This window comes from Falco biarmicus, chromosome 4 (assembly GCF_023638135.1).
Source record: "Falco biarmicus isolate bFalBia1 chromosome 4, bFalBia1.pri, whole genome shotgun sequence".
NCBI classification, from domain to species: domain Eukaryota; kingdom Metazoa; phylum Chordata; class Aves; order Falconiformes; family Falconidae; genus Falco; species Falco biarmicus.
In genome coordinates, this window is record NC_079291.1 from 24,693,511 (window position 1) to 24,710,197 (window position 16,687).

General features: G+C 39.6%; 1 protein-coding gene across 2 annotated transcripts in view; it reads right to left on the reverse strand.

Moving 5' to 3' along the window:
- Positions 1-16,687, reverse strand: part of ADCY1 (adenylate cyclase 1) — a 154,328-nt gene that overhangs the window by 58,090 nt on the left and 79,551 nt on the right. For both annotated transcript variants that reach the window (XR_008821554.1, XM_056336916.1), the window contains exons 5-6: positions 10,519-10,646; positions 660-818 (exon numbers count right to left, since the gene is read on the reverse strand). Coding sequence is in view for 1 of the 2 variants with exons in the window: in XM_056336916.1 (XP_056192891.1) it covers positions 660-818; positions 10,519-10,646 (287 nt within the window). In the remaining variant the exon portion in view is untranslated. The remainder of the gene's footprint in view (positions 1-659; positions 819-10,518; positions 10,647-16,687) is intronic.

The following is a 16,687-nucleotide window of genomic DNA, read 5'->3' on the forward strand; positions in this document are numbered from 1 at the left end:
GATCTTGTGAAAATCCAATGAAGGATGGTAGGTCCCAGTCCAAATGTGAGCTGCACACAGAAGCACAGCCGTACACCTTTGCCAAAGTGCTCTGTGGTCATTCAAACTGGGGCCAAGGCTGCGCAAGGAGTACTTAAAATCTCAGGACATGCCCCATGGATTGGCTGTGGGTTTATGTGTTACCGTATCATTTGCGCACACACCATCAATATTCGAGTTCATAACTGGGTATTATTTCTATAGCACACGACTAGTGTTGGAAAGCTTGCTATGTAAAAGGCGTAAGGCACGCACCCCCAGCATGTGTAGATGTGCGAGGGTAAAAATTTCTTGCAGTAACTAGAGGGGTTTTACATTTATAACATGAAATGGTGAAAATCTAACATTCCTACATGCCTAGCACTGCCTCATCCGACTCTTTTATATTTGACAGCTTCTAACAATGATTTATTTTGGTGATGTTTTGCTTCTAATCTAACCTATTACCGACCTAAATATAAAGCTCATCTGGAGAATTCCACAGGATAAATCACATAATACATTGATTACTCCTGCTGAACATCAATAGCATTTATATTGCAAATGCCTTAGAGAAGGAAATAATTTCCTCACCGGTGCAGGTTTCTGTTTCTTTTTCAGTGGTTCTTTCTCAGACTTACCCAGGCAGTCCTCCAGCTTCCATCACATTAGCTAAAGTCACATCATTTGACCAGACATCGTATTGCCATTTTCGGAGACCCAGGACCCCACAAAGCACCCTGCCTGTATGCAAGCCAACTCGCATGTTGAGATCAACCTCTGTGGCTTCTGCAACAGATCTAGAAAGACAGCATCAGAATATTAAATAATGACATTGCTCTTGATTTTCTCCTTCCCCCAGAGTTAAGATATACACACATGACTGGATACACAGGATCTTTTGAAAATCTCAAATGATATATTCAAGTGCTGTTCTTTTCCTTCACTAGTTTCAAAGCCCCAGTTGTAATGCCAAAGAAATATTTTTCTTCGTCATATTGTAATTACTGTCGAACCGAAATCTCTGTATTGCTAAATTTCTTAACCTAATACATTAATATTTAATTTTCCAGCTTTCAAGAAAACCCAGAAAAAGTTACATTTCATTATATTTAATATAATTAAAAAAAAAGAAAGAAAGAAAAGGAAAATAAAGCAAGTGTAGTAAATGGCTTTGTCATGAAACTTCCCTAAGACCATAATTTCTAGGTTTTATTTGCCACTTCTGCAGTATTTGCTACCGTGGTCCTACAGAAACTGAGATATTTTAGCAGGAGATAAACAAGTAACTTTCTGGCTGTAACTCAAATAATTCAGAGACAGCCCGCTTAACTCCTGCACTTTCCTGTTTATCTTGCCTCTCACATGTATTTACTTTTATTTGTCATAAATGTTGCTTTCTCCCAATGCATGTTTATTTCAGCAGGATGACAAGTGACCACAACATGATTGCTGGAATCAAAAGAAGATTTCTGAAATGATCTTATTAGGCTTAATTTTAACCTGACCTGTAAGTAAGCAAACATGATTCAGTTGTACCTTTACTCCAGACTGCTTTCAGCATAGTATTAAAATGAGCTATGTGGCTTTTTCTTACCAAAAATCTGTTAATATATCTCCTTATCCTAGCCTTGGGTTTACTGGTTGGTGGATTATTCTCTAATTCTTTTTTACCCTCCTTCACCTCACTCATACAAAGATCATGCTTGATCCTATACACGCTAACAGAATTTCATCGTGAAGGAGTTTAATATTAAACACCAAGGAAAAGGTTGGTCATGTGAGTAAAATATAAACGAGTCATTCAAGACTTGGACTTGATTTCTCTCCTCTTTTATCAGTTTGTTGTGAGTCAAAGTAATTTTATCCTCTTTCAGTTCTCCATCTGTAATATCAAAATAATACTTTGTTTTCCTTACCCCTTTTGTTTGCAGTGGCTTGACCTCAAGGTGATAGTATAAAACATTTAATTTGAAACTAAAATAATATAAAATAATCTGGAAAAAGAGTATAGTATGGACCTCAACAGTTCCTCTCTGTGCAGCACAGAGTTTTTATAAACACTAATTAATATCTTTCCAAAGCTCCTGCAAGAGTGGCACAGAAACCACCTGTAACTACTGACTTGTACCTATAAATTAAATCTAACCTTCAGACATTTTCATTGTGAGCTGGTAAAGGAGGAATTAATTGGCAAAGTCACTATTAAAAGCATTTTTACTACTGGTGCCACAATAAGGAAGGAGTCTTCATTTCTGTGAATGTACGACATGCTCTGACTCACACCCTGCACTGGCTTGTGAAGACCAAAGAGGAGCCTTGAAGCTGTCTGCCTTACACACTACATGTAGAGACCACGGTGTGCACAGTCTTTGCAGATCTTGCTGTTACAGAGACACTCGGCATTCCACAGTTAAGTTGCAGTCCAGAAAGAGATAATATTGGTGAATAAATGCAACTGACTATTCAGTAAGAATCAAACTGAGGCTCTGGCTGTAATTTTCCCTTGATCTTCATTGACCAATATATATTTTTAAGTACCATCTGGTTACACTGGATTTGGCAGAGAGGTCTTTAGAAGCACCTCTTCTAATAAAGGTCTTTATTGCAGGAGTAGACACTGTATTTGTCTCTTGTATAGTTGTACTTATTTGAATATAATTAACAGAAAGGGCAGCACAGGCAGGGTGAGCAGCACAAGATACCTGGCCTCAATTTGACGAAGGGGCTCTGTGGCCATGAAGTGCTCAAGTGTATTTCATGTCAGCCGTTACTAATGCAAGTAATGTGGAGATCTCTTTTGGCCCCCTAGGGAATCTGGGCATGCCACATTTTCCAGTCATTTTTTATGCGACAGCACAGAAAAACTTAAGCACAGCTTTCTGAAAGATTAAATATTTCCTTGTCCTATTTCTACTCACTGCAAGTCAGCTGGCTTTTATTCAATATCCATTACCAATCAAGCCTCATAAATGACTCCAAGGAGTCCTAAAAGGACTCAAGTGTTACAGGGCTTGTTGTGCACACTGCTTGGCAAAGCCTTGAGGACAGGAAAGAAGCTAATAATATAAGGAACCTAGTGATAATTTCACCTTTGTATCTCCACCTGTGCATGTGTATTGTGCCATTAACAGACTGACCTTACACCAGACCGTGCCTGGCAAGCCAAAGCCCTTCAGGATTACACCTTGCTTGCCTGTCTATGTCCTCCCGCATAACTAAATACCTATGTAATTACCTGGTGAACCTGCAACTGTGTGAGTTTCTGTGTTTACAAGTGAATGTTAATTCCCCACACCCCCTCCATTTAAAGCCGTATCCAAAACCTCAGGCTACATGTAAGTGGAAAGACAGTGAAATTCAGACATTGAGAAAGACCAGTTGAGACCTTTGTCCTTGCTTTGTCCCAGATGGCTTGAAAGAGAGGGTGAAATTTCATCTGCTTTTAGAAATTTGAATAGCGTAACAAAAAGTAAATGAAATGAGCAGAGAAATACAACGTGGCTGATCATACTCCTTCTTAAATAAGCTCAACTGTATAATGTACCAGTGAACCATAAAGCAGAATCTGAAAACATTTAATTTTTGAAGAAAAGAATTCCAGAAGTAGTCACTTCATAAAGAATCTAAATCAAGAATGCATTTCTACATTTTCCCCAGAAACTACAACGTGTTCCAGGGGTGCTTTCACCATTTTAAAATTTGAGAAGGAAAAAAGCCCTCAGGAACAGTTCATTAAACTTTCTGAATTTACCTTTAAGACCTGTGTGCCCTTTATGCAGTTAATTTCCATGAATACACCCCACTGAACTATAAAAAATGAGGAATGTTAAGTAACATATGAAGAATAGACTTCAAATATATAATCAGAGCAGAACCACAATCATATTCCCAAACAACATCAACATTTCAGCAATAAAATATCACAAAAGTTTCCGATAAGGCAATTTAGATTAGAAAGGCATTTTAGAATATAAATATATTTTTGAAAAAAATACCAGAACCTCACAAACAAGTCATGAATAGGAAAAAGAAAAGATGTTTCTCAAATAAATTATTCATTGGAACTTACTCTCTCCTAGATTCAGATATAATATACTGAAAGGTTTTCCAAATGTTAACACAAAAGTGGGCCCAGAAACAAATGGAAATCAAAAACCACTGTTTTCAAAGTAGAAACATGCAGTGTCTATATAAGTGGCTAAGATAACTATCGACCCTGACAGCTCAAGTATCCTACCAAGCCTTTAAATTTTAGTTCTCTCCTTAGCTACAAATATTTCATGCACTACTACAAGACATCAAAGTCATTTAGATCATCTGCAGAACAGCTCCAGACCGGTGCTGCATTTGAATGAAAAAATAAAGCTCTGCATTCCATTTCTTGTAAGTTATTTAGGGCTTTTCTTCAGGTCCAAGAATATCTGCATTGAAATAGGTGCTTCCTGGTTAAAGGCTTAGACAAGATTTTTGGCTCAGTTACATACATTTGCACTTCATATATTTTTATAGATATATATTTATCTATGGTTCTAGGAGAAGGGTGTCCTTTAATTTTGCATAGCTTGCTAAATATTTCTCTGTCAGTTCCATTTCAACATCATCAGGAATTGGTCTGTTCTTGGACGTTAATGATAAAGACAATATTTCTGTAAATTACTCTGTCAGCCTGGTAGGCTGTGGGAGAAGATGCTGCTGGCCACAGCCAAGCAACACCCGTACCCCAGACCCCCTTGTTTGCCCTCCCACAAGGCAAGGGCCACGTTAGGTTTGTCTGGCAATTTGAAAACTTTTGGTGTCCTGTTTTGGCAGCTGTTTCTCCAGATCAGGTTCAGGTTTTTTTGATTGGTTTGTTTATCTGTGGTGTGTGTGGGGTTTTTTTGTTTTTTTTTTTTTTTTTCTCTTGTCTTTTGTTGGTTGGGGTTTTTTGTTTGGTTTTGTTTGGTTTTTTTTTTTTTTTTTTTATATTGACCAGAACTACATGCTTTCCCAGTATGTTGCCCACCTGGAGCATGGCAGCAGGGAGCTGGAGCACAGAGCCCAGGCTGTGAAGGTGTGATGGTTTCAGTAGTCAAGACGCTCACTTTGACAGAGGTGAGAGCTGACCAAGCTTTCATCAATGGTAGACAGCTTTCTCCACTGCTAAAAATGCAGTTGCTGGTTTTCCCAGAATTCAGGGTCAACTCACTCCTGCCAGTCCAAACTTTCCCAGGCCCTGGACCTTTAGAGGACCAGGGGGAAAAGCATCAACAGTGTTAACATCAGGAAAGTTGGAGCTTCTGTCTTCTTCCTCAAACAAACGATCACACAGGAAAACTTGACATTTCAGCTGGGGCTTCCTCAAACTAGATGCTGTAGCTCCTCTCCCTTCCCCAGTACCTTTGGTCAGCCGATGACCAAACTCATGGGAAGGAGACAGTCCAAGCATCAGCCTCTGCAGTGTCCCAAGCAACAACAAAATTTGTAGATGCAAAAGAAGCCCAATTTCCCTCTGTGAGGTCCTACACGGACAACTGGTGGAGTCATCCATACGGGATAAACACCTATGTGAAACTGAGCAAAGCTGATGGACCCCACTGGTGTGCCCAGATTTCAAGAAGCAAAGGCTCTCAGACACTTTCCCTCAGGCCTCTTCAAAGCCCATGTGCATTAGGAACACTCAATTCAGAGGGCCAGATGAGACCTATTCTAAAGCAAGCCTCCCCCTTCTCCACCCCATAATATGTATAGGTTAAACTGAAGAAGTCAGCAGCAGCTACTCTGATCTACAGACGTGCTCCTGCTATGCTGTGTTGACTGCCAATGTAGGTGCAGCCAGTGGTGAGATCCCCCGGGTCAGCACTCAAACGGCACCCTAGTAAGGCGGCAAGGGAAGGAATATTGTGAAAATGTACTGCTTATGTGATGACAGGAATAGTTAGAGGATCCCATAACATTTGTGACAAGTTTACGAAGGTTAGCCCCAATATTTTGGCCCGGTCCCAAATCTAGTATTTATCTCCTGCTCACTCAGATTCCCTCCTCATTTCCAATTGGAAACGTTATGGTTCACTTCTTGCCCTGTGGCATTATCAAGTGCATTTAAATAACTCCCTCATTTCATCACATTTCATCTCCTAAGAGGATCCATTTGTGGACTGAGCCAAATGGTTGTTAAATATAGTTTATATCAGTTGATGAAGTGCTCTGTAAGGAAAGACAAACTGCTATTAAGAATGTATAAAATTGCCCCTGTAACACTAGCTTAAACCAGAACTCCAGCCAGTTTATGGGGTAGAGAGGGAAGAGCTTGGGTAGCTGGGCGAAACCTTTTTACATGGCAATCAGCTAACAAATATATCTAGAAAGTAAAATACTGTAGTAAATAGAGTGGAACCTTCAAATGTGGCAAGATATTTAAGTCAGGTGAAGAGAGTACTTGGCCTAACACTCTTCAAAACCAAGGTGAGGAAAACATCTGCCACTTCAGAGCAACATCTGGCACATCAGAGGCACTAATGAACATGACCATTGTAATTATATTACTAAGAAAAACCTGACCATTAAAACTCACCTGAAGAAAGCAGCATGGGTGGTGTCCAGGATTTAACTCCCACTTAAATACTGCCACGATGGTTTAAGTGCCTCTGAAGTAGAACAAACACTGACCTGTACCAAGGCACTGACACAAAACTCCTTGGCAGCAGAAATTCTTTTGGAATAGAAACAGAATATAATGCTGTTTCGTTGGGTTTTTCAAGAAAAAACCCACCACAACCAACCACATCTTTCCATAAAGGTTCTGGTATGACTTTAACTGTGCCCTTGAAAAAGGATACTTAGTAAAAGGCAGATGAAATTCTGACAATTTTAAGTATTTTAGAATGTTCTTTGAAAACTACCTTGAAAAATCTCAGTCTAAATGTAATGAGGCAACATTCTGAGATTACACTCACATGCAGCACCATATTCTAGGATATGAATTTATATGAACTCATTACAACATTCAACTCAGTCAAATCACAGATCCATCAACCAGCCACTAGAAGTTTCTATTCCTTGATTTCCTGGAAAAAAGCACGTTTTGGTGGTACATATCTCTGGGACAGGCACTTTTGACAGATCCATCAGCTGAATCACAATTCAAGCGATTTTATTTATGTATTTATCTATCCCAGGTAACATGACAAACCTGTCACTAGGGGTGACAACTTCCAAGCATGAATTTGCAAAGCCAAGGACTGATTTCTGCAGTACAGTGAAGAGACTCTTAGAAGACTATCAGCTGACATCCAACTTTGGATGGAAGGGGGAAGTTTAAAAACAAAAGTGACTCGCATCTCATGAGACTGATAAACAACACCTAATAATCATACCAATAGAAAAATAATGTTGCATTCCAAATTTACCATCATAAGCTCTTCACTTCTTTTCATTAGCTCAACATATTTTCCAATAAATTATTCTGGGGAATCTATCTTCTAACATGGGTCTCTGTGGAGGAGTGAAGAATTTTTTCCTAATCTTCATCAGAAAATATTTTCCTGGTCTGAAGCATTTTGTGCAGTTGGCTTACCCACATGCTTCTGTCAACAAAAGCACCTCATCCAGAATCCAGCAATATCTGAACAGATGATGCTCCACTTGCAGTAAAATAAAAAAAAATAGTACTGCCATCAAGGGCAATGGTGCTTCAAATGCATCATCCTCCTGTTTCCTAGCATAAGGAGAACAGGCATATTCATTTAACTAAGGAAAGAAATATACTTTGATCCTGGGATCTTACAGTCCTCACACTACTAATTCCTTGTTGAGGGAAAAAAAATATATTTGGATTAATCAATTCTGCTTATGTACAACGGATGCAGAATAGGTCTCTAGCCATTCACCAACCCTAAATAAATATGACACTCTTATAACCTTGCCTCTTCTCCATCTTGCCCTCTTACTGTGCTCTGACCACTGACTACACTAAAGACTTTCACTTTATGCATTCTTTAAAAAAACAAAATTCTGAAATTGTCAGTTACCTGTCTTCCACCATAACCTCGGACTACACATGTCTAGTTAACACATCACAGCCCATCCACTTAGAATAACGGAGTTACTGATGTTGGAAGGGGCCTTTGGAAATCATCTAGAGCAACCCCCCTGCTCAGAGCAGGGTCAGCTACAGAAGGTTTCCCAGGACTATGTTCAGCTGGGTTTGAAATCTTTCCAAGGATGCAAAGCCCACAACCTTCCAGTGCAAACTCTTCAGTATCGGACCACCTCCACAGCAGAAAAATGTTTTTTCTTATACTTAAATGGAATTTATTGTATTTCAGTTTCTGCCCATTTCCTCTTTCCCCGACACTGGATACCACTGAGAAAAGTTTGGCTTTGTCCTCTTTACACACTCTCATATTGATAAGATTCCCCCGAGCCATCTCTTCTCCAGGCTAAACAGTCCCAGTTCATTCCTTCTTTATTAATTCAATTTGTTTTTCAAGTTTACGTTGTCATGACAGCAGCCAATAAATGATAAACACGAAAAGGGAACGTTTCATTCCTAATATCAGTAAAACAATCAAAAAAGGAAAGTTCAGACACTGCCTTAGTTGTGTACATGAAACACAACACAACTAATGAATTAAAGATTAATGGTAGGTTTAAAAGAGGATGCATCAGCTACTGCTTTCCATAGATTTAAGAAGAAAAAAAAAAAAAAAAAAAGACTTCAGAAAATGTGTACAAAGGCCTGTACATCTACCCATGCTTCTAAAGGTCAAGGCTTCCTTATAAATGGAGTATCCATATACTGCCGAAAGAATGCACATATATCTAATTTGCAGACTTAGGATATCCCTTCAGGATTTTTTAGTATGATAGACTAGCATATATTATCACAGATTGTAAAATTGATAAAAGATTTTGTAATGTTTACAAAGATAAGGAACTTGCACTGAATGGAAGGGAGGATATTGATTTATTTATCCAACTCTTCACACTGAGAGATTTTGTAAATGAACATCACAATAAAAGCGTAGGGATTGAGCTAGAAATGAGAATCAACCTTCAATTGCTTTGAGTACTTCTCTCCTTTTTCCTATGTTTTCAAGTCCTTTGCAAAGAAAGCTCAATGAATTCAGGATCACAGAAAAATTTAAGGTTGATATGAAACAACAAAAATGCGCAGTAATGTCTGTGTTCCCCTAAGGCAAACCCTTAGTGGGATTTGAACAACTAGCCACTACTTCCACAGAGATAAAAAACTTACAGTGAACTCTTTGAGAGGATCATAATATGTTCTTCTACAACACTAAGACTCTCCAGAAATGAGCACAGCTCCTTTTTGTGCATTTATGTGTGAAAACATCCACACGTACAAACGTAAGACATGAAATATAGGACATGGCAAAAGCTCTACTAGAAACAAGAAAGGCGGTGAAATGTTCCAAATCAAAAATGCTTTACTTGAATTCATAAGCTTTATGTATGCTTATTCTACTTTTCCTTTATTTAATACTTTACTATTAGTTTTTAAATTGAGATTACACTGTGGTCTATTCACCTTCACAGAGAAGGCAGGTTTTGTCTGTGTTCAATGCAAAAATTCAGGGATTAAGTGAGGGGAAGCAGAACCTCAAATCAACTCTACATTCCCAACAGGCCAGCTGACAACAGAGAGAAAGAATAACTGCCTACTGGAAATGGCTGTCAAACACTTTCCAACGTAGAACTGGCTAAGGCCCCTGATGTGACACACTTGTGCAAGCTCATTCCAAATGCAATAGCACTGTGTTGACAGTATGTATTTATATACAGAATGAATACAGGTGTGCACGCCCTCCTACAGCCATCCCATAAAACAAACATGCACCCACACAGAGCAATACAGCGGTGAAGAAATTTTCCATCTTTATCCCTTCCCTCCTGCGTAATGGGAGCTAAAAGCTCATTCACAGTTCTTTCACATTCACATTTTTTGCCCGGTTGAAATAATGATCAATTCAGAGCTCTCAAGCATAAAAAAAATTCTTCTGATCACCAAAGTGAATTTCACGTTACGTTTCTGAAAAGCAGAATAAATTAGTGGTTTAAACATGACAGAGAAAGGAAAAAACAGAAAATTATCATTTTTAGAATACAAACACATACACAACATGCATACATCAGGACTGGCTTTGAGTGTACATACTGGTGGCAAAATGAGCCATGGGCTTCTTTCTTTGTGGCAAATGGCAATGGGAATATTTTGCTACTTCCCAGTATCTTTCTGTCCCCTAACCAGTACCTGTCTGAGCCTCTACATATTCAGACTTGTGCACTTTTCCCTCATAGCGATTAAATGGAGTAGAAAATCAACATCTAGTGTGACCCCTCTAAAACCAGTAAGTATCTTGTGGCCTGAGTGCAGCAGTGTGAATTGCTAGGTGTGCAGCACTCACAGACACTGCTGGTCGCTCTGAGAGCACCCTTCCCCACGGCACCCAGAAGCTGTTGTAGTACTCTGTCTGGTTCACCCTGCGCAGTACTTACGTGATGGTGTCAATCATATCCAGTCCCATTTCCACACAGCAATGGGCATGATCTGTTTTGGGCTGGGTCAGTCCTGATACGCAGTAGTAACAGTCCCCTAGGATTTTTATTCTTCTGCAGTGGTTTTCCTTTAATCAAAACAGAATGCGAAAACTTTTACTATTCATATAAATATTCCAGCATTTAAAGGATAAAATCTTCTCCATCAGTCAGGGAATCCTTTTCTGATCAAATTAAGTAACCTACAGTTCATGAAATCTGGATTCATACCGGAACAGCTGACATACACTTTTTGTTTCTTTATGTATTTATAAATATGCACATAAATACTGGTGATCAGCCCCACATTGTTCAAGACAGGTAGGTAACTCTGCTTAAAACTACAGTTCTAAAAAAATATTATCCCCTTGCCCTCATGCTGGGTCAGTACGTATTCAAGATCTGCAGTGAGACTTCATTCCTGTATGAATCCAAGCCAGAGGACTGAAGCCAAACCACTACTGAATATCAGGAAATGTTTGTATTCTGAGAAGCTTTTGTTTCAAATCCAGTTCCAACTTAGCAGGAGAGATCATGCACAAGTAAAGGTGCACACATTTGTGCATTACTGATTCATCAATCACAATTTAAAATACAGCAACATCAGTGTAAACATGACACACTTGCAGATCAGAAGATACAGTCAGTTTGCATTGCCATCAAATTTATCTCCTGTTTGCCTACTGTTTAATTTCTACAGCCAAAAAGACCTGGCTAAATCTCTCCCATTTTGAAAAACCAGTGATAGCATGCAATGATTGCTACATTGATCTGAGCAGAAATTTCATTTCTAAACAGAGGGCACATAACAAAGTGCCTTTAAATAATAAACTATAAGGAGACGCGATAAGACGATGGCATCTCTTGCAGCTAGACTGTGGTAACTTCTACTCATTTAGAGTACAGCACAGAAAAGTAAATTAACTGATTCGTTGAATCCAACTTACAGAGCTGGGACTATGTAAGTGCCACACAGAAGTAGCTGTTGTGAATATGATGATAAAAGATTAACAAAACTCCAATTCCTTCTCCATCGATATGCTACATAGGCTTGATTTCAGTGCCACAGAAAGAGGAGAAAAAAAAAAAAACAACAGAGGGCTATGGTGGTGGAATTTAAATTTTCTGGGAATACTGGTTTAGCTTCTCACACAGGCACATGTCCTCCTCCAGCCTCCTGCCTACAAGAACCAAAGCCCTCCTGAGATGACTGCAGTCTCCACATCACTGCCCATACTCCAGCTTGGAAGCGGTGGTGATGCCTACAGCAATCTCTTTGTCTCGGACATGTCGTACACTAGCACTTGGGGCTTGTTATTCCGCACTCCTCCAGCTGCAGGCATTCCCACACCTGTCTTCTTTGTACATGTTTCCAAATATCGAACAATAATTATGAAAGTCACTTCTGTTCAGACACGGAAGAAAGCATGCTGACGCTTGTCACAGCACTCTCCAAACTATCAAGCTGCAACAAGGTCTTTTACCATCTCATACCAGCACACTCTTCATACAGTCCCTCTGCTGCCTTCTCCTCCTTGTCTCACCTCATCCAGGGCATGGGTTTTCTCTCTTGCTTCTTCCTTGGCTGCTCTCTCTCCACTGGCTCTCAACCACTTAACCAGCCACACCTGCACCTTACCTACATTGGCTAACCCACAGCTGTATATTATCAATGATAATTAACCCAGTTTCATTCTTCTACAGACACTGTTCAGGAAAACTGGTCTGTCTATTTCTTTTTATAAACTAAAAACTCAAGTCTTGAAGCAAAGAAGAGGGCCATCTTTTGGGGAATGCTTAGCTAGTAGAAAAGGCTTTTCTAAGAGTGACTGCTTTACATTTCTTCTGTACAGGAGGTTTTTAAATATACCACTAATTATTATTAGTAATATATATTTTAATGAATGTGAACATAATTATTGCAGAAGCATAATCACCAGGTCCTTGGAGTATTCCCACACACTATAGCCACAAAATGCCTCACCAGTTTTACTTAAGAGTTTTAATTGGGTAGTTTGAGGTCCTTGGCTAAATGGTATTATATATGTAAAATAATTACTGATGCACACAAAGTAATATGCAGACCTCAAAACCTATCCTGACACAAAACAGGCCTTCCAACTCAAGGTTTTTGCACAGAAACCACTAAATACAAACCACCAAGTTTTTTAGCAGGAACCACTACATTTTATAATGGGATGCACAAAATTACTGTCAGACTGGCACAGCACAGCCTGGTTATTAGTTTAAGAAAGGGAGAAAAAAACCCCAAAACAACAGATCTTGATCCATTACCACTTTTCCAAGTCAGTTTATTACTTTTGCAGTATAAAAATAAAATAGAATTATACAAAGAAATAAGGACTCCATTTTTTTCTGGAGAGATATTAATTTTGATGGAAGACAAGACTAAATCACCTGCTGTTTTTGAAATGATGACTCTGTTCCCTATCAGATGTTATCCTCACTGTCCTTATTTATAAAAATCAATTAATATGCAGTAATCTCTAGAAAAAAAAAAAGTTTGTTTTCTTTCTCTCAACACATAAAGCAGGCTTACAGGAAGGAGATGCAGTGCAGCTTTGTAAGAGCAATCTTTCTGAGGATTGATATGCAAATTAACAAAACAAACCCTTTCCCTCTCTCTGTTTTGTTTCCTCAGCAACTTCCAAAGAAGCCCTTGACTCGGCAATATCTTACACTTTTGTGGCAGCGATGAATTCAAGTGTGATAGTTACAAATTCTAGTCACAGTTGATACAAGCAATGTCTGTTTAGAAACAGCTGATAATTTGGTTTTATGCACATGATAAAAAGCAGCAGAGATTGCTAGCGCTGCATTTGCCAGGCAGCTTGCCCACCTGTGGTGCCTCACCCAGACGCTTCCCAGCAGATCTGCAGAATTCCCTCTGGCACAACTGTCCGTCACAGGGTTTGCCAGTGTGAAGTGGAAGCCCCACTTGGAAAGCAGAGGATACTTCGAAGCTGCTAGAATTTTCTTTACACTTTCAGACAAGCACTTCATAAAGCAGCTGATGGAAAGGAAGGTCAGCTAGACTATAATTTTAAAAAGCAAGATTTTTAGAAGCTAAACATTGAACTCCTCTCTCCTAACTCTACTAACTGCAGTGGAATTACACCAAGGATGAGTCTGACCCTCGGTGACTTAATTACAATATACTGTAATTATACACATCCATTATTGTACGCATCCATTTCTTTTTCTGCAGGCCTGCTAGCAACCTGATTTTTGGCTGTGCTCTTCAGACTTTTATTATCATACCCTCCTGGAATCAAAATCTACAAGTAGGAGGGATTTTATTTATCCATAAATTAGAAAGACAATTTTTTGCCCTTCCTACTAAAAAAACTTTATTACCTAAGGTACATAAAAAGATTCTTTACAATATTCAGGCAATTTGGATTTAGTTATGCTGTGCAGAGTAAGAGAAAAGATTAAGAAGGTCTACAAGAAGATGCATAAGCAATAATTCCCGTTTCCCTTAGCTCAGACTCTACCAGTCTTACAGTCTCCTAGAATGTTCTTGCATGTTGCAGCACAAACTAGTAGGCTGCAACAAGGCTTTTGCCATCAGTCAGATTCTACTGTTCCCGTTGTTTCTTCATCCTTTTCAGGCCAGTCCACCCTGCCTCTTGCCTCTGCTGCATCCTCCTCCTTGTCTCCCCTCTATCTGGGTCACTCTCTCTCTCTCTCTACTCCCTCTGCTTCTTCCAGGTCTCTCTTCATCCAGTGCTCCTCCATACCCCTTAGAGATATTTAACTACTTAGCAGGAACCAGCCACAGCTGCACATTATCCACATCAGCCAGCCCACAGCTGTATATTGTTAATTAACCCAGCTGCATTCCTCTACACTTGGACATGAGCAGTAATAGCATTTAGTTTTGTTTAGGCTAGAAAAATGTGAACAGGAGTTTGGCCACTACCTATGATGCTTAGTGATTGCAAAGTTAGAGTCTTAGAAAAAAGAACGGAAAGAAAAAAAAAAAAAAAAAAAGAAACCTCAAACTAACATGTGTCCAGGTCCAGCTATTTAAGTGTTGGGGTAAAAGAAAGTGCTATTAGGCTTGGAGTTAAACTGAAGGCTTTACTCTCTCAGGGGAAGGCTTTGGCATCCTCACCAAAGCTCAGACATCAGCATTAGGGAGACCTCTGGGTATTGCCCCTGCACAGGTGCAAACCAGCAGTGCAAGAACAGCAGTGCATGCAGCAGAGGGGTAGAAGGAGGTGCACTGGCAGTGTGTGTTGCAGCTCCTCAGCCCAACCCCCTTCATGCCTCCCCCATCCATTCACTGCCCAAAACAGTTTGAATCTCTGGGGGAAAAAAGCTGTTCCCCTGTTTCCTGAGAAAACCCACTGTGAGGTCAATGCTTCCTTCACATGCCGAAGACAAGTCTTGGGTAGAGGGAAACCATCAAAATGCAAATCTCCGAGGGCTCCGTTTTCATTGAGAGTAGAATTAATTCTGGGGAGACAGCAGTGAACCACAAGTGCTGAAGAAGGAACAGTCACCATTCTTCTGGTCCTGCCACTGCTGTTAAGAGCTTTGTCACTGGAGCGAAACAATGCCACAGAGGGGCATGGTCACCCTCCCTTACAGACGTTCAGTGTGCCAAAAGGCAGATCAGTGCCCCTGAGGAAAAAACCCATCACAGAACTATTTTTGAGCTTCACTGTTCTTCATATTTTCCCTCTTGTTTTCCTTCCTTCTTGGTTTATCAGTAGTTGTCTTTCAGAAAGCCCCATTCCAACAGCTTCCTCTGAGCAGCCTGCTGTGCTCGGAGCTGAACTGTTGTAGGTAGGCAAAGGGGATCAAATTTTCAGTTCATATTAATCAGCATGGCATCATCGGTATTCAGGGGAACTACACTAATTTGTACCAGCGCTCCCTCTAATCCTCAGGGACCTGAGCCATAACTCCCTAATCCAGGCTAACCACACAGTTATAGTCCTTTCTTAGTTATTACAATATAAAATGACTATTGGGGGAAAAAAAATACAAAGCACCTATACAATTCCCCAAAACTGCAACACAGGTATAAAATACCTTCCCTATTTACCTCTCTTCACAAACCTTGAACATCATTCTGTTTTCAAAGAAGTCTCAACAGAGGACAAGAGAGGATTCACCACGGTTACCACTGCAGCTTATCTTCAATGTCTTTAACACATGCAGCATATTTAACATTTACAGCACTTTATGCCAAAGTGCTATTAATCTCAATAGAAAATTGGGTTAGAAAGCTTTGAGTCACTCTAGAAGTTAACATAAATTTATCTATATTACAGATGTGTGTAGAGATACAAAAGATACTTGCAGAAAGAATATTATTTTCTACTACACCCTCTAAAGCTGGAATGATGTCTCTATCCAATTTCATTAAACTTGTCCATTAGATTGGAACAGAAGTGGAACCCCTCTATATTTTGGCTATTATGCTGTATAAATATATGCATCCATACATATATATGTGTATGTACAACAAGCACAGACTCACAGTTCTGCAAATTTACCTACACCCTCTTGCATACATACACAACATGGGATAAAGGCAAATTTTAATATTCATCCTCTGGACTACTGATCCACTAACCAAGGCGGCTCAGCCTGACAGTTACGGGCCATACACTGCTTTTGAGACCCACTTTCAACAGATTTGAACACTGGCTGCTAGAAGGTATCTGGGTGTTGATATCTGTTCCCAGCATTGCTTGCTAGTCCACTCCTTCCTTTATGCAGAGGTACAGTGAACACCTCACTGCTCCAGGTGCTTTGGAAGGGCATAGCACAGCGTACTGCTGGTGAGGAAATGGAGACGGACAAGCCACCCCTCTTCTGTGCCATAGATGAAAAGTCAGTGAATTGGATGGAGTTAGCTGGAAGGCTGTACAGTGCAACTAAGCAATACCATATAAAATTATTAATTTAAATTCAGTGCACGGTGAGAGGGAGACATCCTTTGCACGTTTACCCTTTTGATATTTAGACTTTCCTACTGTATTTATTTTCTTTAAAAAATTAACCAAAACAGAAGATCTTCCTGGTTTTTGCCCTCAGCTCTACAACTCCCTTTTTTGCACGAAAGAGCTTTAGAGAAAAACAAAATAAA